Source organism: Microtus pennsylvanicus, chromosome 5 (assembly GCF_037038515.1).
Source record: "Microtus pennsylvanicus isolate mMicPen1 chromosome 5, mMicPen1.hap1, whole genome shotgun sequence".
NCBI classification, from domain to species: domain Eukaryota; kingdom Metazoa; phylum Chordata; class Mammalia; order Rodentia; family Cricetidae; genus Microtus; species Microtus pennsylvanicus.
The window spans coordinates 72071722-72096830 of NC_134583.1; the positions used below are offsets into that span (position 1 = coordinate 72071722).

Consider the following 25109-nt stretch of genomic DNA (forward strand, 5'->3'; position numbering starts at 1 on the left):
TTATTTTATTTTCTACTTGCAGCCAAAGCCACAGCCACAGGCGAAACCCAGATATACCTCTTTAGACACCACCAAACCCACACACTACACTTATGCACCTGGTCATGTGGCCAGCCTTGCTTAGAGCACATGATTGAACCACTGGAACTGATGGTTAAAGCTGAGCATGCCCAGATACAAATACAAAAGGGTGCCTGGTCCTCATACCCACCCTGCATCACCCCCCAGTGCATGCCCTCTGCATTTCTGCCATCACAGCTCCCCAAGAGACTAATGCTTACTCTGCCAGGGTCCCTGTACCCCAGGAAAGCTTAAGGTCACTCTTCAAGGAATCTCTTCTGGAAGAATCTGCCATGGCCTACAGGTGTGCACATGCTCTCCCTAATGCAAAACTAGCCTCTGGAGGAAAGAAGTATTTTCTTCCAGACCATTCCAGGTACCTCCCTGTAATGCAGAACAAGGAACAATTAGCAGTTCCCACGATGGCTCCCACAAATGACAGTGGTAGGGTGGAGCCTTTGATACAGCTGTTTCTGAAGCTGCAGAGACGCACATCTGCTCCCTATTAAGGAGACCCTGCTGAAGACTGAATTCATGTCAGTGGCCAGCAGGACAGAGAACAGCTCCTGTGGTCGCCTCCTGTTGGACGCACTCCCTGAGCAGGGACAAAGCTCAGTCTGGGGTCTTCTAGTCTAGCTCAGCCCCCCCCCACACACACACACCCGCACCCGCTGATACATGCCCACCTCCCTTAGAACCTTCGCCCCAGTATCCTGAAGAGACATACAAAGGGAAAAATAGAGTCTGACAACAGCTCAGGGTAAGACTCAGTGGAGAGGCTGGACCCCAGCTAGTCATCTTTAACCCCAAATAAACTACCCATCCATTTTCTTCTAGAGTATGAATCTGTAATCTCAGCTATTTCCCTAATGGGAAGGATGTCCTCTTTAAGCTTGCCAAATGAGACAGTCTGCCCGAAACTGTGGTTTTTAGCAAATTGCATGTTGCAGAGAGACGATTAAAAGGACCACCGGAGTCCCCTTGAGTCAGGGTGAGAAATCTAAGAGGTTTTTGGACAAATGACGTGCTTCTTGTGAGATGAAAACGATTTCTGTTTTTAAAAAAGTGAAAAAGGAAGTCTGTAGGAGTGGGATGGAGCTGGATGACAGTGTCCTCCTGAGCCTGGCATAACCTACAGGTGCGTCCAAAGCTAGCTCTGGAGAGAGGATAGCTCCAGAACCTTCCAAGCACCTCCCTGGAATGAGGAGCAGGAACAATTTGTAATCTTGGGAACACAAGACGGAGAACCCCTGCATCCTAAGGAGTGTACAACAGGGTCAGCTTCTGTCTGAGTGCCCTTGGTGATTCCAGGCAGCCTGGTGACAGGGCCCCATGGGTAATGGTACCTCCCCTAAGCCAGAGACCCAGAGAGAAGATGTGACGTCTTCAAGTTGTCCTCTGATCTCTGTGTGTGAGCCATGGTATGTGTCCCCATACCTCACTCATGAATAAATAAATGTGAAAAATGTTAGAGCCTATTTTATGCCAGTCTGCAAACAGTTCCCTTGATCAATAAGAAGCAGGAGTTAAATCCCTTTCCCCTTGCCTTCCTATTTTTGCTTATAATGAAAATGAACAGATGGCTTGCAAAAGCAGCACATGAAGTGAAGCAGCCCATGGGTTTTGCCCTGTGCCTGGAAATGCACATTTCTCTTAAGGCATTGCCCGTCATGGAGTAGTTTCACCCTCTTCTCTCATACAGAATGCAGCTTAGTCAGCTCAACCTCTGACCCCTTATTACAAATTCTGAACTGATGAAAGTATAAATTAAATTGCTCTCCTTGTGTATATTACACATATTAATCCTGACGGCTTAAGGAATGCAGCCGTACAATGCTTATTAATTATAGAATTGAGCATCTGCAGATTTGGCTCTCAATATGGACAGGCTGTTACCAGCCTTGGGCCTTCGTTTCCTGTGTATCAGGGGCAGGAGAAAAAGTAATCGGTGCTTGGAGTGGCCATGGTGCTGTGTTTGTAGATATAGTGTACTCTACACACTGCTAGGTGGAGGGCTAGTGCTCACCCACTCACACCAGCAGCCCTTACAGTGTTAACACTGTGTGATTAGAATTAGCGTATCCTTCCTGTTAACACACTGGGGATACCTAAAGCAAGCTTGTGCTTCCAGCTTCTTTAAAAACCTGGACCTATGATTCCTGAGTTTACTGAACCCCTCTCTTGACACACACACACACACACACACACACACACACACACACACACACACACACACAGAGCTCTAAAGCAGCTGTGGGTGAAGAATCGTAAAATTAAGCACCAAATCCCACTTGAATATTTAGTAAGAACTGTAATCAGATAATCGGATAGAGGTGCTGGCACTGCTGTGTATTTCTTGAGCTAGGACGGCCCACTGGAGCTCAGACCTGGAGAGCAGAGGAGTGGCCATCCATCACAGAGCTAGGGGTCAGGGTTCCAGGCCGAGGGAGCTATGAAGAGCCATGATGGTGGAATGGAGGCCGGCCTAGTGCACAGGCTGGTTCCTATACTTGGGAGAACCAGGTAGACAGAGAGAATAAAGTCCTCCTGGAGGCCTGGGTCGTGGGTGGCAGTAATGTTGGGACAAGCGAGGGTCATGAAGCAGCTGGAGGACTTGACCTTGTCCGGGGTGAGGGGCTCGCCCTGAGTTCAGACAGCTGTAGTCCATTCATGCTAACTGCTCTGAGATGATCAGCAGGGACAGGAGTGGGTGCCGATGTGGGAACAGTGACCACGAAGGTGAGAAACCACTGGATGTCAGACCCACGGAAGTGAAGGTTAAAGGTGCCAGAGGGAGGGCAGTGATCCCAGGTTATATTTTGGGCAAGTTTTGACTAAAATCATTTATTTTTATTGGCTATATAATTGATACAGTAAGAACATATTTTCATAATTCTAAGGTATTTTCAGTTCCTTATATGCTAGTTTGTTTTAATACAACAAAACCAACAACGCCATAGCCAGTGATTTAGGTATGATGGCTGATAAGTCACCTTGGATTTCAATTACATGTAGTAAACTCCAATAAACAAATATAATTCCCCAAACATCACTGTCTCAAGGCCAAGGGCGTTTGTGACAGTAACCCATGTGAGTCAAACAGACACTCCCAGCTGGCCTGCCAGCAGCACTCGGCTGCTTGAGAAAGAAGTTAAGTGTAAATCTGACAACGGGACCTGGTTCCTGATCTCATCATGCTGTCGTGTGCTGGTTGCCAGCACAACCTTGTCTCTTCTCATTTGATTTCAGTTCACGATCTAGATGCCAAACCTCTCAGACTTAATGTGTAAAGAAAGCTTGGTGTGTTCCCAGAGACCAGGCAAGCCTAGGGGACAGAAGCACTTTCAGTGTGAGCTCCCTGCGCATGGCTCAGCTAAGCTGAGAGGTTTTCTGGGCTCAATAACATTGTGGGTGGGTGAAAACACCTGTCTACTTGGGTGGCTTCTGACCAGGTGGGACATTACTGCCTTTGCCCCTGAGAAAACTGTGACTGGTGACAGCCTGTGAGAAACTTCTGTCTTCCTGAGTTCAGTGTGATATATCCATTTTTTGCTGGTGTCCGTGTCTTGTTTACAGTTTTTTACTTTTTTATTTATGTGTGTGTGTGTTATCTGCATGTGTATATACACACGTTTGTGCTGATGCCCACAGAGGCCTGAAGAGGGCACCAGATGCCCTGGAGCTAGAGTTTAGGAAGTTGGGAGCTGTCTGATGTTTGGTGTTGGGAAATGAACTCCAGGCCTCTAGAACAGGAAGCACTCCTAACCATTGAGCCATTCAGCCCCTCTGATTAAATTTTTAGCAAATCTAAATTTAAAGTAAAAAATTCTGACTGAGGTACTGGGAATATAGATCAGTGATTAGACATTTGCTTGATATGTACAAGGCCCTGGGTTTAATAGTGACTTCTTCAAGGCAAAAATAAAGATTCCAATGTAAATTTACTTCAGCAAGGAGTTCAGCAACAAAATGAGATTTCTAGACTATATTGTACGAAGGCAAGGAAATAAAGGGCAGTCTGAGTGCCTTTTTCTCTGTTTCTTTTTTTAATTAAAATGTGTGTGTGCACATGCGTGTATCCACAGTGCACATGTAGAGATCAGAAGACACTTTGTAAGAGTCCGTTTTCTATTTCCACCATGTGAGTTTCAGAGATGGAACTCAGGTCTTCAGCCTTGGCGACAAGCACCTATACCTGCTGAGCCATCTGACAGCCCTCCTCCCCCAAGTCTTGACTCACCATCTGGCTTTTCTGCCAGTCCTAACGAGATACAGCTACCAATGATGGGACCATGAGCCTGGGAGCCAAACTCTGACATTCTGTGTCTCCAGTCATGGGGCCTCCAGAATGGTGGTGTCTTTTGAGAGGTCCCTAGAGTGGTAACAAAGGAGTGTCTGCAAAGGACGTTTGAGCATGCGCACTTGTACATGCCCGCCTGTGCCCGTTGCCACACGGACCTTCATTCTGGAAACACTGCCTTTCCCTGGAGGCTGAGTTGTGTCTCCCTGTCAGAAAGGCTGAGCTCCTGTGATTCAGCTTCGCCCCCCTTGTACAGGACATTCTCTCCACAGTTGTCCTGCCAAAGCATTGGCCACGTTTTCTCTAGCCTCCCGATTTTCTTTCAAGACCAACTGAGTAGCCTTAGCCAAATAAAATAGAAGAGGTGCCCAGCTGGCTTGCACAGAACATTCCCCAAGTTCCCAGAGCTTGCAGCGTCAGAGTTACAACTGCATTGCTGGGGGCTCTCAGTTACTGTCTTCCTAGGGGGAAAAAAATCCAGCCTGTTCAAGCAGAAATTTATCTAGTAAAGAACGACTGTTCCAAAGGAGGGCAGCAGCTTGGTGGGTGCTTCGCTGTGGATCCTAGTGAGTTTTTATGACTATTTATGAGGTGAATGCGTGCTCATGGGGTACCCCAACTACCTCCGGAATTTGGATATCTCTTCCCCTGCTCCTTTCAAGCCCACAAAGCTGAGTGTGTGTGTGTATGTATGTGTATCGGAATTCCCGTGTAAGTGATGTCATGAGGTGTTTGCAGAAGCAGATCTGTGTACATGTGAGAAATGATCTAGTGCCCTCATTTCTGGTGAAGCGGGAACAACCTATCTCTTGCCACCACAGGGATATTTAACCTCAGGAGACACAGCTACCTCTTATCATGCCTTCATGAGGCTGTTCAGGGTCCCATGATTCATCCCTTGACTGTGGGTTAGGATAGTCTCTCCTTTCAGGCTTAAAGCATTCTCTTTTTTTTTTTGGTTTTTTGAGACAGGGTTTCTCTGTAGCTTTGGAGCCTGTCTTGGAACTAGCTCTTGTAGAACAGACTGACCTTGAACTCACAGAGGTCACCTGTCTCTGTCTCCCTGCTGAAATTAAAGGTGTGCCCCACCACCGCAGCCCAGCCATTCTGTTATATTAAATTGAGACCTTATCATGAAAGTTGAAGCCAGGGTTTTTACAATAGTATATCAGGTGCACAAATAGGAACAGGGCTTCTCGGGGGGGATCCCCCCACCCCCCGCCAACTTCCTTCTAGCTTCACCACTCCTGTCTCTAAATAGCAATTATGGGGAGACTTTTCCTTAGAGTTCTTACAATCCCCGTTTGACGGACAGACAATTCAGAGCTTCACTTAATTAAGGCTGCACAGTTGTTCATTGGTGAGTCCCGGAGGGGTTGTGTGTTTGGGCAGACTGTTATCCCCTCTCCTTTCTGACTGCCTTTTGAGGAATTCTGTTTTCCTCATCTCTTGGGGTTGTTTAACTAAGGTCCACTGCCTTCTCTTAGCTAAGACATAGACATACGACCGAAGATGGACCAATTGAAACTACCTTCCTAGAATGTAAGCCTTGAGTTGAGGGCTGAAACATCCAAAAAATGGCTGGAGCTCGCATTTCTCTCTGCACGTAACAAGTTCTGTAACGTTGTTATAAATTCCACCTTTGCCTTGGCCGACCCGAAGCCGAGTCTGTCTCTCAGCTGTGTTCAGTTTATCACTGGCTCTAGCCAGAGCTGAGGGATGCCCCACCCCACCTGTCTGTGCTCTCTCCCTTTTTTGAACCCTCCTGACCTCTCCACATAGCCACCTGCATCTGAAAATAGAACCAACTCCGTGAGCCCAACAGGCCCCTGGTGCTGGGAATCTTGAGGTACATATGCCACCAGCTGCATGATTTTTCTCTGGGTGACCGTAGGTGTCAGCTTGGAAAATTCTAGCAGTCTGGCCTGCCAGTGACAGCTTTTGTTCATGGACCACAGCTCCTGACCTTCTGTCCCTCAGTCATTGCACTGTCTAAATTGGATCTTAGTATTTGGCGATGTTGGAGTCATGTCCCACCTTCACTGTGTAAGATGATGTTGCAGAGCAAATGACTTGCCCAGACTCAGATTGAAGTGAAATCTCCTGTCTGTCATTCCCTGGAAAGTTATTCATCTGGCCCAGTTGTCTTAGGCAGGAGGAAGAGAAATGTTCATGCTTGCCTCTGGGCGTGCCTCTATGTGTGTGTCTTTGTGTGTGCCCATATGGGTGGGTGGGTGTGTGTTGGCCAGGATGGTTTTTGTTGACAGGGCTGTCTAAAGTTGTCACTCAGTGGAATCCTTCAATGAATAGACATCAGGATGCAGCAGTTTTAAAAACACACACCAACCCGTCAAACGCTTACCCACATGAGATGCAAAGGCAAGAGACTGGTCTGCTGAGGGCTCAGCCTTGCTTCTGGAAGGGTTCCCTCTCTCTCTAGGGACAGCAGATGGTATTTTGGACTAGACTTGCCAGGCTAATCTTCCCTGAAGCGGGGCTTTTGGCTAAAGCCATGGTTTTAACTTGAGCTTGGTCTTGAGGGAATAGGGAATCAGAAAAGGGAGACCTTGGGGAGCTCACGGGCTCCACGCTCAGTGAACGCAGCAGCGAGAAGCTAAGGTTTATGTCATGGTAGCGCTCCATTCCGAGCAGAAGGTGGGGCTGATGTGAGGATCTTTCGGCCTTGCCCCGTGTCATTTCCTTGCAGATATGTGTTCCCAGGGCCCTCCATCCAGTCTCTGGTCGCTGTCATGTTGGGAACTGCAATCTAGTATTGTGAGGAGTTGGCCTAGATACGTGCAGATAAACCCCCTTCCTCAAGAGCAGTGCTTTTGAACTAATTTTTAGTAACCAGATAGGGGAACCTTAGGTTTCCAGGGCAGGTATTATTTGGAGTCTCCTGCTGGGAGGCAGGGCTTACTGAAGGCAAGCCCAGGTATTGCTACACCATGGCTACTATGAACGGGCTAGGGACTGGGTTAAATAACTCAGCTCCCTGCATCTTTCTTTACCTGTTTGAGAAGACAGAGTAACCGTGTCCTGATTTTTCATTCAGATTCAGAGTTAGAGCACTGTATGGTCTGTATGGGAAATGTCAATTAAATGTCCCATCTTTTCTACCAAAGGACTGAATGAAATAATTAGTAGGGCTGGGTGTGGTGGCACACGCCTTTAATCCCACCTCTCTTCAAATTTGACGCCAGCCTGGTCTCTCAAACAGTAGAAGACTTTAATAAAGACACCACCTGCCACAAGTTCCTTCCCCAGTCAACAGTTTTCTAAGATAGAAGTATGTCCTCCATGCCGCGTCCTGGCCTCAGAAGCTACTCTTGGCTTACCCGCCAGGTGTAGAGGTAGCCAACTGGACAAGAGTGTGAGGCACAGGAAGGACTCTTTGCACTTTGACTAGAAGCCCAGTAGGACCATGGGTGTGCTCCGGTGTGCTTGCCTGGTGCATTTAAAGCAGCTGTGCAGCCTTCTGCAGAAGTAAAATGCTCTGTGTTGTTGAGACATTGCATTGCACGGCTGTTTCCTTGGGACACCAGGCCCCTGTCTATCAAGCCCCTTGGATTCTCACCAGTAAAACTCGAGCAAACGTAAACAGTTAATGGCATGTGGGAAAACTATAGTACCTCTTCATTTAAAAACACTCGTTTTTCGGTTATATGCACACATGTTCATGTGTCATGGATACATTTGTAATTAATGTGTGTGTGTCATGTATCTTTGGCTCCTGATATGGGACTATTTTGTTATAATTTGACAAGTGAAACCATGAGGTTGAAGCTAAGCCACAAGTGTAGGGAAACAAGCCTTTGAACTTAAGTTCACATTTCCCCCTCTACCTGACTCTTTGTTTGGAGGGACAGTTCCAGAAGCATGGCATTGGAGTCTCTTATTTCATCCTGTGTGGAACAGGCATCTGTAGACTGCTCAGAGCACTGTAGAGGTTCATATTTAATACATGTGTGCATGTGTATGTGTTCTTGTAGCCAGGACTTGAACTCCAAGCATTTGAGTGTGCCAGGCAAGTAAAGGTGCTACCACCGAACTATGCTCCCTATGTTGAGAATTGTTTTTAAACTGTACTAACACAGCTGGGGAGCCCTACAGGCCCCGGTTTCCATGACTAGGCTAACCTAACATTTCTATCTTCTCATCTGTCAATCTCATTGTGATGTTGCATATTCCCCAAATACTGCCTGGTACTGGTGGAGGAATTGCCTCGTGCAGTTAGATGGCTGCTCTGCCCTGTCTGCCTCACAGAGAATCGGTGATCACAGGATAGACCCTTAAACATGCAGAGCTGTTAGTAATCCCTCCTTTGGATATATGGGACTTTCCCTAACATTGTGTAGACAGGAGAAAGATCAGCAGGGATAGTGCTGCGGCTGGTGTGCCCCAATCCCCGTGTCACGTTCACAAGTTCATTTAAATGGCCTGCTTGTTCTCTAGGATAGACTTTATTTAATAAGAACATGAACGTTGAGCTTGCTAAAGATGTTGGGAAGCCATAGATGGAGCAAAGGTACACTATAGGGGTCGGCAGTTTGGGATTTGAGCCTTGTTCTTATTTCCTAGCTGCACAGCCTTGCAAAACCGCTTGCTTCTCTAGACTGTGCTTGTGTCGTCTGTGAAACAGGCCTGTTCTCCATCAGGCCGGCTAGTTGTCCGTTGTTGTATTACTTTGTTTTGGTTTTTGTACACCACCTGCCTAGTATGTGCAGTGGTGGGAATTGGGAATTGGACGCAGGGCCTTATGCACGCTAGATGAGCACTCTACCAAGTGAGCTATATCCCCAGCCTGTAGTTCTGAAGATGACAGATAGATGTACATACACAATAGGCTGGTGTCCAATGCATAACCGAATGTTCCACAAATGCTGGCTGTTGTACTTTTCATATAGAAGTGTCTGTGTGTGCATGCATGTGTGTGTGCTATAGGTATGTGTATATTACAGTCTTGATTATAGCTTTGTGCTTAATGTCTTGTATTTACACATATATTGCACATGCACATATATATGTATATATATAATAACTCTTGTATTTTCTTACATGGTAAACACTTTCACGTCTTGGTAAACAAAACATATTTTCTTGAAATTTGGAGGGGTTTTAGCAAACTGCAACACCGTTTCTGTTTCTGATACATATTTGTGACAAATTAATTTCCTCTCTTTTTTCCATTATGAAAATGTGTGGAGTCTCAGCTGTGTAATTATTTGTGCTTTGCTAGTGAAAAAAAAAAAAGCAAACAGGAACACCGCTGTGGGACTTGAGCAGTGGGACTCTACCCAGCTGCTTTATTCTTGTGCACAGACTCGTGGTGGTGGGCGGACTGCAGAAATTCTCGCTCTTGGAAGAGTTTTTTAAGCCCCAGGGAAGCTGAACAGGGAGGAAAGAGCGAATTTTAAAAGCTGCCGTCTGCCTCCTCTAATTAACTTGCTCTCTGCTCCTGGGAGGCAGTGTGGAAATATGCAAACAAGGCCAGCAGCACCAGAAGTGGCCCACGGCGGCCCGTGGTGTTCTGATGCACACAATTCTTAGTAAAAAGATGATGAGGCACAATGAGCACGGTGTCCTCATGCCCTGCCCACCCGAGGCCCCGGGTGAATGGTGCTTCTCTGAGCAGGTGTGCAGGCTGGCAGCTGCTGCAGTAGGAACCACGCTGGAATTCACAGCTAGGATGCAAGAGCATCGGGCTCCTCCTTGTCTCTTGTGCTACTGAGAAAGACCAAGGCCCTTTGTGTTCCAAAGCCTTGAGTTGCCAGTGCCCAGGGGTGCAGAAGCAACAGGACAAGCTTTTGGTCCTCCCCTCCCCTGCATCTCGGCTTTAGTAGGCAGCCTGGGGCCTCTGAACTCAGGAGATGCTCACAGCATACCTTGCTGGGGAATTAGAGCAGCATCCTTTTCTGTTGATGCCATGAAAAAGGTTTAGATCTCAAGAGATGCTAGCAAGAACATTATAGGCGGGAACTGGGGCTGTTTTTCCGTGGAGATGGCTTTTGGCTCCTGGCAGATGTTGTCCCCAGTGGAATGGACCCATTGGATGTGGGCAGCGGTGAGCAGCCGTGGGGATTCCAGGCTGCTAGCTGCCCAGGGAAGCTCCAGAAAGAGGCAAGTTAACTCTGTGTTTTGTTGTGGTTGTCCCTGATGTTTACACTAGGGTGAGGACGCTGATTCCCAGGACTACACCCCAGGCCTGGATCAGGACATTCATTCCTCTCTGCTGTTCATTTGTGAAACCTCACCTACCAATCTGCTGCTGTCCAAGTGTGGGTGGAGCTTAAATTTTCCCCATAGACAAAAGCTAGCTCTGTTAGCATGGATATGTGAGTGGAAAAGAAATTAGTGGCCTCCCTGTTGTGTTTGTGAGAATTAAGTGTTTGCTAGTGAAATCTGATACAAAGTTGGCTTTAGCTCAGTTGGGTTCCATAAAAACAGTTCTGATGTGTTTGTTGATTTCTTTGAGTCCCAAACATGATAGTAGTTGAGGATGACCTTGAACTAACTTCTGATCCTCCTGCCTCAACCTCAAGTGCTAATATTATACAGACTCAGACCCCTATGCCTGGTTTGTGCTAAGAGTTAAGCCTGTGGTTTTGAGTGTGTTAGACAATGACTTCCTAGTGAGCCCCATCTCCAGCCCTGATGTAGATGTTCTAAAGAGAACTCAATCAAACGGCTCATTTCCTAGGTCCTAATGGTCTGCAGAGGGGTTTGTTGCTTGCTGACACTCTGCTGGTCAGCTGATGGTCTTTAGAAGATGGTGACCTCTTCCAGGGTCACGAATTCTGTGACCTTGTGAAGCTGAGCAGTTGGGAGCCTCTCACGGTGTTGGGGGAGGCTCCTGTTCACTGATACCCGTGTGATCTAGTGTGCTGTGACATGACCTGATTATAAATCTTCAGCCATCCTATGTGGCCACCCTCCTGGTAGTTAGTCTCCTCCTTCCTTGCCAGGGACCAGTGCATTGGAACTGTTCTGAAATGGGGGCCGCACGCTGCTGCTCCCCACAGAGTCTGTCCTTCCAGGTAAGGTTGGCCTTGGTCCTGTGGCCATCCTGAGCCAGTGAACTGCTGCCCTGTGTCTTAGAGGCAGCAAGAGAACTTATAACTGGTTTGCCCATTCCTCTGGCTAAGGTCAAGTAGCTTGGGGCAGAAGGAAGGGAGAAGGCTTGTCCACTGACTTCTTGTTACTAAGAGAAACTTTCTTTGGTGGGCTTTTGGCCCAGGTCTCTGCATAAAGAGGCTTCCTTGCGGGTAGACTTCCCTAGGGACCACCAAGGGCTATCGCCACACCACTGAGGAGTGGCTGGCCGTGCTTTGTGACTTGGTCTGGTATGCCCTCCGCTGGCAGGCTTTCTGACTCTCACTCATTCACTCTACAGATGGTCATTCGTTGCCTTCCGTTTTAGGCCCTGGGTACTGTGCAAAACAAGGCCAGCCATCTGCATGGTGATTTCAGCCCCAGGAGAAGAGACCAGTAAATATCTAGAAGCACAGGGAAGGCAGAGGGTAGAAAGAATGGCAGACTGGGGTGGGGGAGAGAGTGAATGCAAATAGAATTTACGAGATGAGGATCCTGGAGGTGGGCTGGCGCCATCGTGGTGAACATTAAAAACTGTCCATCTTTTAGTATGACTCAGTGTGCCAGGTAACACACACCAAAATGTATCCACAGAGCCCACTGGGTGTGAATTTGTCACTAGATGGACATGTGTCTTTCAAGCTACATTCAAAGAGCCTATCATTTGATCTTAATGCCAGTGGCAGAATTCCTGGGAATCATGCTTTGAGGTGTGACCTCCACACCTGTCTCAACAGTTGAATTGAGTGTCGGCCCCAAATCTACTTGTCGGAGAGTAAGAAGGCCATGCCTTCTCAGCAGAATGTCTACTTGGCAGTCTTACGTATGTTTCTTATCTCTCTCTTCCAGGAGTTCCGACTCGGAGGAAGCCTTTGAGACCCCTGAATCAACGACCCCTGTCAAAGCACCGCCAGCCCCACCCCCACCACCCCCCGAAGTCATCCCAGAGCCTGAGGTCAGCACTCCACCAGCCCCAGAAGAACCAGGTAACCAGATATGAGGAGCCACTGGCTCTTGGGGACAGAGTTGGCACTTAGACAGTCCACAGCCCACAGTGGTTGATGCCTGTTCTCTTGGCTATGTTTTACGCTTCACTCTTTTTTTAGGGCATCTAAGGGTAAACATAGAGTGAGTTGTGCTGGGTGCGTACTAGAAGTGTTTCTGTTGATTGAGCTCTTGCGGGCTTGGGGAGGTTTGAGGGTTGAGGTAACTGGGTGATGGACATTTGAGGCAGAATCTGATAGACCCCTTCTCCGGTGTGAATCTTGACATGAGACAGCTCAGTTCACTCTACACTTGAATTCCAAGGACAACTCTCCCAGGCGGGGGAGTGCTTGCCAGCCCATGAGTAAGAAGAGTCAGTCAGTAGAGGATGACCCCTTGGACATTTGGGTTTCCTGATGGCTTGACACTTGCCCACATCTCTTGTCTCCTCGTAGGAGTTAATTAGTACCTTCAAGTACAATTTAGATGTGGCCATTACTGGGGTCAGAACAGATCATCTCTGATGGATGCTGTTCTGCACACTTCCCCATTATACCAGAGAAGCTGGCGCCACCTCTGATGGGAAGTTTAAGGTCTGGAAAGAGACTTAGCCAGGTAGAAATGACCCCATGGGAACCACATGGTTCTATCCTTAGACCCTGCTCTGACCTCCTCTAAGCCTCAGCCCTCCCCCATGATGAGTATACACAGAGTCAGCTCCCTGCAGACCATGTATTAGGTTCTGTGGGCAATCACTTCTAAGGTCCACCTCCTCTCCTGGCCTAACCCTATCTTCCTGATGGCCTACTTTGTTTTCAGAGGAACCAAGAATAGAATGTGGACCTTCAGGCTGAGCACCCACAGACTGGCTGGAGGCATCCCTTGCAGGGATGGAGCTGGTAGTGAAGGAAGACAGGCCTAAGTCTGGGCTCACCCTTGCCCTGGTTAGGAAGCAAGTGCTTTGTAACTGAAAATAACATTTTGGTCTTGATGTTGACATTGTTGAAAAAAAAAAGGATGGGATTATTTTTCCTGCTGAAGGTTTACGCAGGCCACTGATTTAGAAAGTATTCAAGGCCCAAGGTTTGGTTGAACAACTGGGATGCCTTGTGCTGGGGAGCAGAGCAGTTTTCACGGATGGGGGCTTCACACTGAGGGCCGACAGGGCTGGCGGAGCCAGAGACCTGCTTGCAGTTCTGAGACTTAGTGTCCCTCCTCTGTTTTGTGTCCTAACACAAAATGAAAAAATACTTTCCACATCATGTTTATAAATTCACCCCTAGTTCTCAGTGGAAAGTAGCTGAATAACAAACACTTTGTAGACCTATAGCTCAAACACATCACCAAGGCATGCATAGGGGGAGGTCTCTTTTGTGACCCTCGGTGCATCTTCCGGGATTTCCTGCCCAGTGCTCTGACTGCTGCTTGGAGCTATTTACCACCACTGAACCATCTTTCTTGCCCCATCTTAAACGTTAGACAGTAATTATACCACACAAAAACAGACACAACCTCCATTCCATCTGCTTGGAATCAGGCGTTCAGTGGTCCGTACTGGCAACTGTACACGTATTCAAAGGGCAGTAGAGGCAACGGACTTTGGAGGATGCTAAACACCCTGACCTGGAAGAATGTTATGGTACCCGTTCTTCATCATCTCAACTTCCTCCAAGATGGTTTCACATCTTAGAACGGCTGTTCCAGCTGAGACAAGATTAGACAGTGACATAGCATCTCTTCTGAGGAGATACCCAACTGGCACTGTAAATTTGCTTCTTATGATCATCTGCATTTTTCAGGTTGTATGACCCATTGATTTTGTACTTTGCTGTTGCTTCCTTCCTGGTTGGTTAGATCCAAAGGTGACCCAGATGAGAACTAAGGGCCCCCTGGGTCCCTCGTATAGAGAATGCTATAAGTCAGTAATTCCATTATTGGGATAAGTGGAGACACTTGCTGTTTTCATCCTTTGAAACATGCCGTATCCTTGCATCCCCTTCAAGGCTGTCTTCAGGATAGCCAAAATCAGAACCATTCCATACCACCCATGCTTGAAGCGAGGAGACCGACAGTGGCACGATGCATAAGTGGATCCATGTGTTCAGACGGGCTCCATCAGGACTGACTTGGGCTTCTTCTGTTCTGGAGAATGACGTGGGAAAGCTCTGAGGTCTCTAACAGACTGTGAAAAGGAGCTTGGGTTATACACACTCGATGTCTATCCCAGGGCACACTAGATGTCTATCCCAGGGCACACTCGATGTCTATCCCAGGGCACACTCAGTCGATGTCTATCCCAGGGCACACTCGATGTCTATCCCAGGGCACACTCAGTCGATGTCTATCCCAGTTCACACTCGATGTATATCCTAGTACACGCTATGTGTATATCCCGGTGCACCACTGGTTTTGGGAAATCCATAGGTCTGGCCATGATGCTAGGGAGCCTCATCATTTAGTCTGAATGCAGCCCATGCTGTGAATGAGTTGAGTCCGGTCTGAAACAGTAAACATTAGAGCAAGATGGACGCGCAGGGCACAGTGGTGCAGGAGCTCCCTGGCGGTCAGATGTCAATGAAAAGCTCCAGTTTGCCAGGCTCTGGCTTCTCAGTCTTTGTCACGGTGGTGTGCAAACTGTTAAGGAGCAGTAGCTGCCCCAGGACAGGGAAGGCAGCACCAGCCACTCCTTAACTTCTTTTTCAATGAAGCAGAAAAACAAGCACACACAACCCCATCTCTTACTTAAATGACAGTTCATAAAAGAATGACCATTATAGAGGCTTAAGAGAACCTGTGTGGTAAGAGGGGGTTGGAGATGTTGATTGCCGCCGAGTCACAATCCCTTAGAACCTTTGACTACGCCTCTTGAAGTCTTTGAAAATTGCGGAGAGCCAGTCAGCATGGAGATTACAGTCAGGAGACCTGAACTGGGGACTGAGCCTCCAGAAAGCACCCACCTCCTTGGTTTAGGCTGTACAAAGGATCATCTGATTCTTTGCACATGTTGGAAGCTGCCCCCCCCCCAACTTCCCATCCATTCTGCAGACCTGTGGGGGGCACCGCAAAGGCATGAGAAGGCCCTGTGCTGCTTGCGTGGGTCACCCTGGGGAGAGAAGGGTTTGTTCTGAAAACCATGGGAAAGAAAGGGCAGGAGGGGAAAATCTATTGTTTATAGTTTTCCTCTGCAGAATTCCTGGAATGTCACTAAAGGAGCCCCAGGAACCACAGGAAATAATAGGCAAGACCTTTGACTGTTGAATATAAACATGGTTTTTCCTCCTGGAAACCTGTTTAACAAAATGGTCTCTTACTGTATGCTGGATCCTATGAGCATTTTTGTGCTCCATGGCACAGAAGGACACAATGCGGAATGCCCACCTTGTGTCTGTCCCCGACTGAGGAGTCCAGTTTTCCGTGTATAAATGAAGGCAGCAGCCTGCATGTGCTGAAATCTCTCCCCTCTAGACTCTGTAAAACACTAGGCAATGTCATCAGTGGGAGATATACTTGTCTTTCACCTGATTAAATAATAGTTTTGGATTATGAACTTTCCCTGTGTTAGGCTCGTAATAGGACCTTTGCTTTATCTTGGAGAGCTAAGTATCCTTTATTTGAATAACATTCCCTTCCTTTGAGGTCGTGACCTTCCCTTCGTCCTGCAGCAGTGACAGACTCTGGGATGGGAACTCTAGCTTCCTGCCCTCCCATGCAGCTCCTCTGTGTTTTGGCTGCTCGGTGCTTCTAGCCTCATAGGTGCTGAGTTGTTGCTGTGCCCACTGGCACTCAGCCGTGTGCTGAACAGCTCTGTCAGCTGGTCCCCAGACCTGCAGTCCAAGCTGAGCCCCACAGGATGGTCAGGTAGCAGGAAGCAGATGATCAACCAGGTACATGGTGGAAGAGCTGAGGTGAGCTCCTTACCATCCTTTCTGGGCCATCTTCTTGTAGTGACAGAGTTGTCTGCGCATTCTGGCTGGCAGCCCTCCTAGCCTGGAGAAGTCTTGATGGTGACTGGAGCTGCTCAGTGGCCCGTGTGCCTACACATTTCCTCTTGTAGGAAAGAGACGTCTCTCTGGTCTGATTTTAGACCGAGTCTCTCAGCGTTAGCTGCCAGCGGTGCTTCTGCCATCACTGGGTCCACCACAGGAGGCTTGTTTCTATATATACACTGACGTTTGCTCTCATCTCTGACAAACCCTGGTGTGACTCAAGTCCCTGGTAATGAGATGTTCACCTGGGATTGCAGAACAGGGAGCCACTGTCATTGGTGTGGGCAGGATTTGAGGGGCTGTGGCTGTTTTTTCCTGGCACCAACTGTGCCCTATGCTGGGCATTCATGTGGCCTTCCGTCCCACCCTCACAAGAACCCCTGGCTTACAACAGCAACAGATTTATGAAATAGCTTGCCCAAACGCACAGCCTCAGCCTTGGCCAGCATACCTGTAGACAGAGTAGACGGTGGCTAACAGAAGTCTGTTGCTTTGATTCTGAGGCTGGGGTTCAGATTTGATGTCTGGAGGAGGTCAGGTTAACCCATGGCACTCACCCTGCCGTGCCAGGACATGGTGGATAGGACCAATAAGCTCCTTCAAGGTATTAATCAATCCCATGAACACTCTTTCCTGTGACCTAATCCCCTCTCAGAGGTCTTGCCTTGAGAATGAGATTTCTGCATGGGAATTTGAGGGATCATGGATGTTTAGGCTGAGGACACACAAGTTGACGATCGGGGCTTTTCAGAGCTGGGTCTGGGAACCACAGCACTTGGGCCAGGTAACTTTCCTACTCTTCCTGATGTGAATGTGAATATGTACCCAGCTTTCTGGAACAAGTGGAGCTGTTGGAGACTCTGATGTGTAAGGTGAGGAGCCCAGGTGGAATGTGTTGGTCTCTTGTCCTGCGGTAGGTGTTACGCAGATAGAGGATATCGTTGAGCAGGAGCTACGTGAGCCCACTGCAACCAGTCCAAAGCCCCACTCAGCTCATGTCAGAAAGATGGTAGGAGGTTGTGGCTGCATAGACAGGTGAGGGAACCAGAGCGCAGCGATCTCAGTGACCCACTGTGGTCGTGTTCACCCAGGGAAACTTAGGTGGGGAAACCAAGAATCTAGCCAGGCCCTGGTCCTCTACATACCGGTTGCTTCCCTTTGTGACCCTGCTGGGGAGTCTTGATGCAGCTCCTTATCCATAGAAGTTTCTGTCCCACCTGGTCCTACAGCCGTTCAGTCCCAAAGAAATACACAGAGGTCTATGTCAATTATAAACTGGTCAGCATATTAGCTCAGGCTTCTTATTAACTCTTATAACTTACATTAGCCCATAATTCTTGTGTGTGTTAGCCACATGACTTGGTACCTTTTATCAGCAAGGCATTCTTATCTTGCTTCCTCTGTGTCTGGATAACAACTGCAGACTGAGTCTTTCCTCTTGCCAGAATTCTCCTGTTCTCACCTCTACTTCCTGCCTGGTCGCCTTGCCTATACTTCTTGCCTGGCTACCGGCCAATCAGCGTTTTATTCAAACAGTACAATATAAGTGACAGGGTAGAAGACCATTGTCCCACAGCATACAACCACTGGCAAAATGCCACAAGAGGACCAAGGAATGCTCTGTTGATCTCCATTAGTGTGCTTTAGGTGGTCACTGTGCTTCCTGTGGGCTTGATTTATTAGTCAGCTGAGAATCTGAGCATGTCAGGACGCCAAGGGTTCCCTCTAGCCTTTACATCCCTGTCCCTGAGAGAGCTCACCGTGCAGGAGGGACAACTCTAGCCATCTCAAGTGTCACTTGGAAAACACTCCAGCAGGCTAAGAAATGTGGCCTCCACCAAAGGTACGGAGACTTCAGGTGGGTGACGTCAGTTGTCAGGACACTTTTTCCTCTACTTCTCTCTGGTTTCTGAACACATTTGTTTTAGCTTAAGGTATTTTACCCAGCACAGGCTGGATTGTATATCTGTTGTGTTTCTCAGCTCCGGTGTTGTAGACTGGACTGTGTACCTGTTAAATCCCCACATTAAAGTCCTCACTCCTGATGTGATGTGTGAGAGAGAGGGCCTTTCAGGTGGTGATTAAGGTTTGTGGAGCTTAGGGTGGTGGAGCCCATAACAAGAGGAGACTTTAGGCCAGCGATGGTGGCCTTTAACAGAGGGAGGTGGATGTTTGTGAGTTCGAGACCAGCCTGGTGAGTTTCAAGACAAGCTCAAAAGCTACACAGAGAAATCCTATCTCAAGAAACAAAACAAAAAAGAGAGACATCAAGGCTATATCTACTCAGAGGAAAGGCCATGTAAGGACAACAGAGCCAGACTTGACCACTTGAGAGCCAAGGATAAAAGCCCTAGGAGAGGCCAGACTTGCTGACACCTCCTTTGTGGACTCTGGCCTCAGAACTCAGGACAATGAGAAACAGATTTCTTCTCTGTTGTTGAAGTCACCCAGTCTTGAGGTAGAGACACCCCAGGTTTAGGATGAATGAAGTCTTTATGCAGAATGAATTCTTTGTGGCTGTGTAGCAATCTAGTGGGAACCCAACTGGACTTGCTTGCACTCCAAGTCTGGGCTTGCCCATGGCAATGACATGGAGAGGCCATCCCAACCTTGTAAAGGACCATGGGGAGAGCCGCCTGCTCTGAGAACCATTCAGTAAAATAGCAACTCCCGACTAGGGAGTGTGTTGTCCTCCTGGGGACAGGAGACCATGTCTGGAGACATTTTGTCAGCACTAGGATAGGAGATGCTACTGATGTCTAGTAGGTCAGAGCTAAGGATGAGGTGAGGATTGTACACATAACAGGCTGGCTCCCCACAATGAGGGATTGCCCCCAAGCATCTTTGGGGCTGGGGATAAGAAACTGCAGCAAAACTGGATTCGTTGCCTGTGCCTTAATTAGGGACCAGCACTTTTGACTAGGAAAGCCAGGCTGAGTAGGCGCGAGGACAGAGCAGATGTGAGGCTGAATCTGCTGACTGTTGCGTGATGCGGGAAAACTACTGACCTTTGAAGGCTGCCGAGACTGTGGAGCACATTCACAGGGAAAGCTTGGCACTGGAGGGTCTGTCTACAGAGTGAAGGACTGACTGAAGCCCCTCTCCCTGCTGCCAACGTCCATGTGAGAGTACCTCTCCCCACCCCCAGTATCTCTGGTCTTCCGCCTTCCGAACCAAGTATCCCAGAGCAGCCACAGGGCAGGAAGAAGAGGTTGCTGCTGACAGGAAGAAAAGCTGTGCTTGAAGGCCCAAGGGCCTCAGAGGAGAAGGGAAGTGACCTCAGAAGGAAGAAAGGCGGAGACCTGTTCTGAGATGGGAAGGAAGCAAGTGTGTTTGGAGATGGTAGGGAACTGGGAACGAAGGCTGCAAATGCTCAGGGCGTGTGTGCCTAGTTTAGGGTTAGGGGAGAGAGGGAAAGGGCCTGGCGCTAGCGCTGGCTCTGAGAGTGACAGGCAGGCTTCCCCAGGTACTCATAGTACAAGGGATGTTTATTAAGCTGTCTGAGGGAAAGTTTCCTGGGTTGGAGACAGGTAAGCAAGCCCTTTTCTGAACCTGGGAGGCTTACCATTTCCTTGTGCTCTAGTCTCCCACTTCATCAGCAGGGGATCCAGCTGCAGGGCTTGCCTGTGAGCAAAGTTAGGAAACACCATGAGAGGACCCCCACCCCCACCCCGCCGACAGCAGAGAGCTTCCCAGCTCAGGGTGAGGGGAGGTAGGGTGCAGTCTACAGAAACAGACTGGCTTATTTGACTGTGAGCCTTTCCCACACCTGGGTTGTTGGGACGAAGGATAAGACAGCTATTGAGAAAGTGAAGATGGGGCTGGAGAGATGGCTCAGCGGTTAAGAGCATTACCTGCTCTTCCAAAGGTCCTGAGTTCAATTCCCAGCAACCACATGGTGGCTCACAACCATCTGTAATGAGGGCTGGTGCCCTCTTCTGGCCTGCAGGCATACAAGCAGACAGCATACTGCATACATAATAAATCCATGCAAGGGCTGGTGGGTTTCCTGGGAGCAGTGGGGCAGTGAGATCATTGGGCATCCTTTGGCTGACATTGCTATCCATGAGCATGTTGGAAATTAAGGAGCAGCCCCGTTGGCTGACAGGGTTGGAGGAGGTAAAAAGCTGGGAGGAGAGGATGGAGAATGGACAGGAGGCAAATCCAGAGCAAGGCAGGCAGGCAGGCAGGCAGGCAGGTTGGTGGGAGAGCATCCAGGTCGTGTCTGGGGGGGGGGGTGGGCAGTGGTGAAGGGCTAGCTCAGTCCTGCACAACGCACCTCACATAAAGCCTTGCACATTCTTCTTAGCACCTAAGCAATCAGGATCAGAGTTGACTGTGGCCATATTTAATTTACATACCAAAGGTTGACTATTTTTTGCTCGCCTTCTCTGTTTCCTGTCTTGTCCTGTCTGACTTCAACAGCATCAGCCCCATCATTATTTTTTATAATACCCCAGGGTTCTCCTACCCCAGGGCCTTTGCACACACAGCCCTTTCTGTCTAAGACACTTTCTCTTTGTTTCGTGACTTTCCTGGTAAGATTACAAACAAACCTGATAGGACGCTGATGACAGACTAAAGTACCGTTCCTCTAGCGTCCAGCGTGGCCTTACTTACAGAGCGTGGGTAACCCCACAACAGCCACATCGCAGAAAGTCACCTCAGCAAGGCTGACAGTTTCTGCATAGCTACAAAGATAGTCCTCCCTTCTGCTGGCGTTCCACACTGTACAATGAGACCATACCCAGCTTGAGTGTTTATAGGAAGGAGTGATGGGACTCTCGGGTTAGGGTCTAGTGACCCTCTGCATACCCTTCTTCATGAGGACTGTCATCAGGCCTGATTTTGAGAGTCTCTTGTAAGTAGGAGTCAACGGATGCTTTGGTGGCCATGGTCATGGCTGATAGGCTATGAGGACAATGACCTACAGCAAGCCTTTATCTCTTTTCCGATTGGCTCCCATTATACCAATGAGGGAACCCAGGGAAACCTGCCCAGGGTCTGGAGCCAGTGCTGCAATGAAACCGGGATTTGTTGCCCATACGGGATGCCCGTTTTCAGAGTTTATCAACCTCTGCTCTGCAGAGTGGGCATCTGGTACAGCGTGAGAAGTGCCCTCAAGTGTCCCATGTCCTTAGGTGACCGCTTTGTCTCCATTTCCTCAGGATGCAGTTCTGAGCTGCCCGTGGTTCCCGATGGCCCTCGCAGCGAGTCCGTGGAAGGAAGCCCTTTCCGTCCTCCGCACTCCTCCTCGGCGGTGTTCGATGAAGACAAGCCGATAGCCAGCAGCGGAACTTACAACTTAGACTTCGACAGCATCGAGCTGGTGGACAACTTTCAGAGCCTGGAGCCATGCTCTGCCGACTACAAGGGTCAGGAGTGTAAGGTGAGCACGCGGAGGAAATCCACCGAATCCGTGCCCCCTTCCAAGTCCACGCTGTCCCGCTCGCTCAGCCTGCAAGCCAGCGATTTTGACGGTGCTTCCTGCCCAGGCAGCCCCGAAGCTGGGGCCCTTGCCACAGATGTGTGTGGTACTGGATCCAACAGTGCGTCCAGCACCCTTAAGAGAACTAAAAAAACACGGCCACCTTCCTTGAAAAAGAAGCAGGCCGCTAAGAAACCCACAGACACCCCTCCCGTGAAGGAGACCCAGCAGGAGCCAGGTGAAGAGAGTCCAGTCCCCAGTGAGGAACACCTTGCGCCAGAGACAAAGACGGAGCCGGCCACACCCGAGAGCACTGGGTGTACCTTGTCAGAAGAGACACCCCTGGAGCCCACCCCTGTGCCCACAGCCACCTGTCCTTTGACTTTGGAGAGGGCAGAAGACGTCAACCCCCCGGTTTCTGGAGGTGGCAGAGTGCAGAACTCACCCCCTGTGGGGAGGAAATCAGTGCCTCTTACCACAGCCCCTGAGGCAGTGGAGGTGACCCTGTCAGAAAGTGGGGGGCAGGAGGACTTGCCTGCCAAAGGACTCTCAGTGAGGCTGGAGTTTGACTACTCTGAGGACAAGAGTAACTGGGACAGTCAGCAGGAAAACGCCCCTCCCACCAAAAAGATAGGCAAGAAGCCAGCTGCCAAAATGCCCCTAAGGAGGCCAAAGATGAAAAAGACACCTGAGAAACTTGACAACACTCCTGCCTCACCTCCAAGGTCCCCTACTGAACCCAATGACATCCCTATTGCTAAAGGTACCTACACCTTTGATATAGACAAGTGGGATGACCCCAACTTTAACCCTTTCTCCTCCACCTCAAAAATGCAAGACTCTCCCAAACTACCCCAACAGTCGTACAACTTTGACCCTGATGCCTGTGAAGAGTCCCTTGACCCCTTTAAGACATCCTCTAAGACCCCCAGCTCACCTTCTAAATCCCCAGCCTCTTTTGAGATCCCAGCCAGCACCGCTGAAGTGGACGGGGATGGGTTGAATAAGCCCGCCAAGAAGAAGAAGACGCCCCTGAAGACGTAAGTTCAAGGAGGGAGGTGGCAAGGATTCAGAGTGGGTGTGCGTTGCTGTGACTTCTGGTCCTGCCTGTGCCTGGGAAAGCCCCAGCTGCCCTCATCCTGCCCCTTGTCGCTGTGATGACACCATTTTTTGTGGCTGTTTCTCCAAGCAGGCAGGATACACACTTCCTTTCTGTAGCCTCTGTGGCTGTATCATCTCCTTATCCCTGAACCCACGAAGTCCTTGATCTTTCACCTTAATAAATCAGGGACTTGAAGTTTTATGTTTAGCTCATGCTGACCTTTCAACTCCAGGGGAATATGGGAAATTCCGTAGAGAAGCAGCAGGCCTGGCTACCCTCCTGTTGGTGGCTGAACTCTTCCCTGGTTAGCATAGGCATTGCCTTTGGATTGGTTGGGATATACACCCTTCAGAATCTACAGCATTTGTTTCTACCTGCTGATGTCTCTTTAACTCAGGGGCCACATAGGGCAGCAGGCTGCAGGAGGCCCCGGAAGGAGAGCTGCTGCTTGCCCTCCAATGAGCCTATTTTTAAAAATGGGCCCTGTGTTGCCTTTCCGTTGGACATCTTGTTCAAATAAGACTTGAAAGTATCTGTAAGACCTGAAGAGATTGGTGGGACCTGGATGGGGGAAGTAAGCCCTATAATCCCTAGGAAGAATGGCTTTTGCCCACAAACACTTGCCAACGATTGTCCCTAGCTGTTTTGTGTTGGTGCCCAGCACTCATCCTGAGAAGTCCAACTTTGTCAACTGTAGGTCCATTCCTGAGGATCTATAAGCCAAGGACCATGTGTCCAGTTGCTACAGACATCCTGGCTCTCTTGGGAAACATCAGTGTGATTTAATCAGGTGGGAGACTCAGCCTCCCATGCCAGGGACCCTCTGGGTCTACTAACACAGGGTGACCCACCTGCATTGGCTATCTGAGAATAATCCAGGTTCTGCTTTGGCCTTAAGTTGTTCGGTCACTATCTTACAGTAACTGAAGGCCAGTCTGGCTCCAAACATGAACTTGTTTTTAGCTCTGTTCCCCAACCAGACCCTTCATAGAGATTCTATAAGATTCATATTAGAACCTTATCTTTAAAACTAATTTTAACTTTTACTGAAAATAGATTTTTTTTTCTCCTCGTACAATATATTCTGTTCACGGTTACCCTCCCCCAATTCTTCCCAGGTCCTCCCTACCTACCCACTCACCCAAATCCATGTAGAAATTTATTTTAAGAGTGGAGTATTGGGCTGGAGAGATGGCTCAGAGGTTAAGAGCATTGCCTGCTCTTCCAAAGGTCCTGAGTTCAATTCCCAGCAACCACATGGTGGCTCACAACCATCTGTAATGAGGTCTGGTGCCCTCTTCTGGCCTGCAGGCATACATGCAGACAGAATATTGTATACATAATAAATAAATAAATAAATAAATATTAAAAAAAAAAGAGTGGAGTATTAACCAGGTGATGGTAGTGCACGCCTTCAATCCCAGCACTTGGGAGGCAAAGGCAGACGGATCTTTAAATTTGAGGTCAGCCTGGTCTACAGAGTGAGTTCCAGAACAGCCAGGGCTATTACACAGAGAAACCCTGTATGGGGGTGGGGAGAGTGGACTAAGACCCAGCAATGCTTACACTTCAAATCCATAACTTCTCATCTTTAGAAAGAGTCACCTGGTAGGCACTCCCTTCTTCTCACCCAAGATAGTATAGTACATCCCTATTCGGTTTTTTTTCCCCCCTTTGTTCATCAGAGCTAAGAAGGTTGGGGAAGCTGACCCTGTGTCCCACTGTCATGTGGGTCTGTTGGTTTGGAAGACTCTCCTGTGAAGGCAGAGCTTTTAGGTACCAACCCTCTGGGTGGTTAGAAGCTAGAGAGGAAGGCAACAACCTTTTCCCAGAAGGCTGGACTGTGCACCCTGGAGCAGAATCCGCTATGGATGGTTGCCACATCCTAACCCACTAGTGCCCGGTGTCTGCAGATTTATCTTTTTGTCAGTTCCTTCTGTCTGTCTCTCTTCTTTGTCTTTTTGTCTTAGGATGGTTGAAGATGTGATGTCTGTGTGTTCTCTGTTGTAAGTAAATTTAATACAATCTGCCTCTTGCATCCAATGTGGGGCTTCTGCTCGCAACCCTTTTCCTTTCTTCTCTGTGGTGGCTGCTGTATTTCTGTGTAGATCTTGGCAGTGATGGGTCAGGGCTCCCCTGCAGTCAAGGTTACTTATC

The 25109-nt window shown here is 48.7% G+C and overlaps 1 protein-coding gene across 27 annotated transcripts in view; it reads left to right on the forward strand.

Moving 5' to 3' along the window:
* Positions 1 to 25109, forward strand: part of Tacc2 (transforming acidic coiled-coil containing protein 2) — a 208903-nt gene that overhangs the window by 149193 nt on the left and 34601 nt on the right. For 14 of the 27 annotated variants that reach the window (XM_075972486.1, XM_075972495.1, XM_075972503.1 and 11 more), the window contains 3 exons: positions 12302 to 12438; positions 21591 to 22890; positions 24923 to 24958. In XM_075972486.1, the coding sequence (XP_075828601.1) occupies positions 12302 to 12438; positions 21591 to 22890; positions 24923 to 24958 (1473 nt within the window). The remainder of the gene's footprint in view (positions 1 to 12301; positions 12439 to 21590; positions 22891 to 24922; positions 24959 to 25109) is intronic. The other 13 variants (XM_075972489.1, XM_075972505.1, XM_075972499.1 and 10 more) reach the window with 1 other exon arrangement.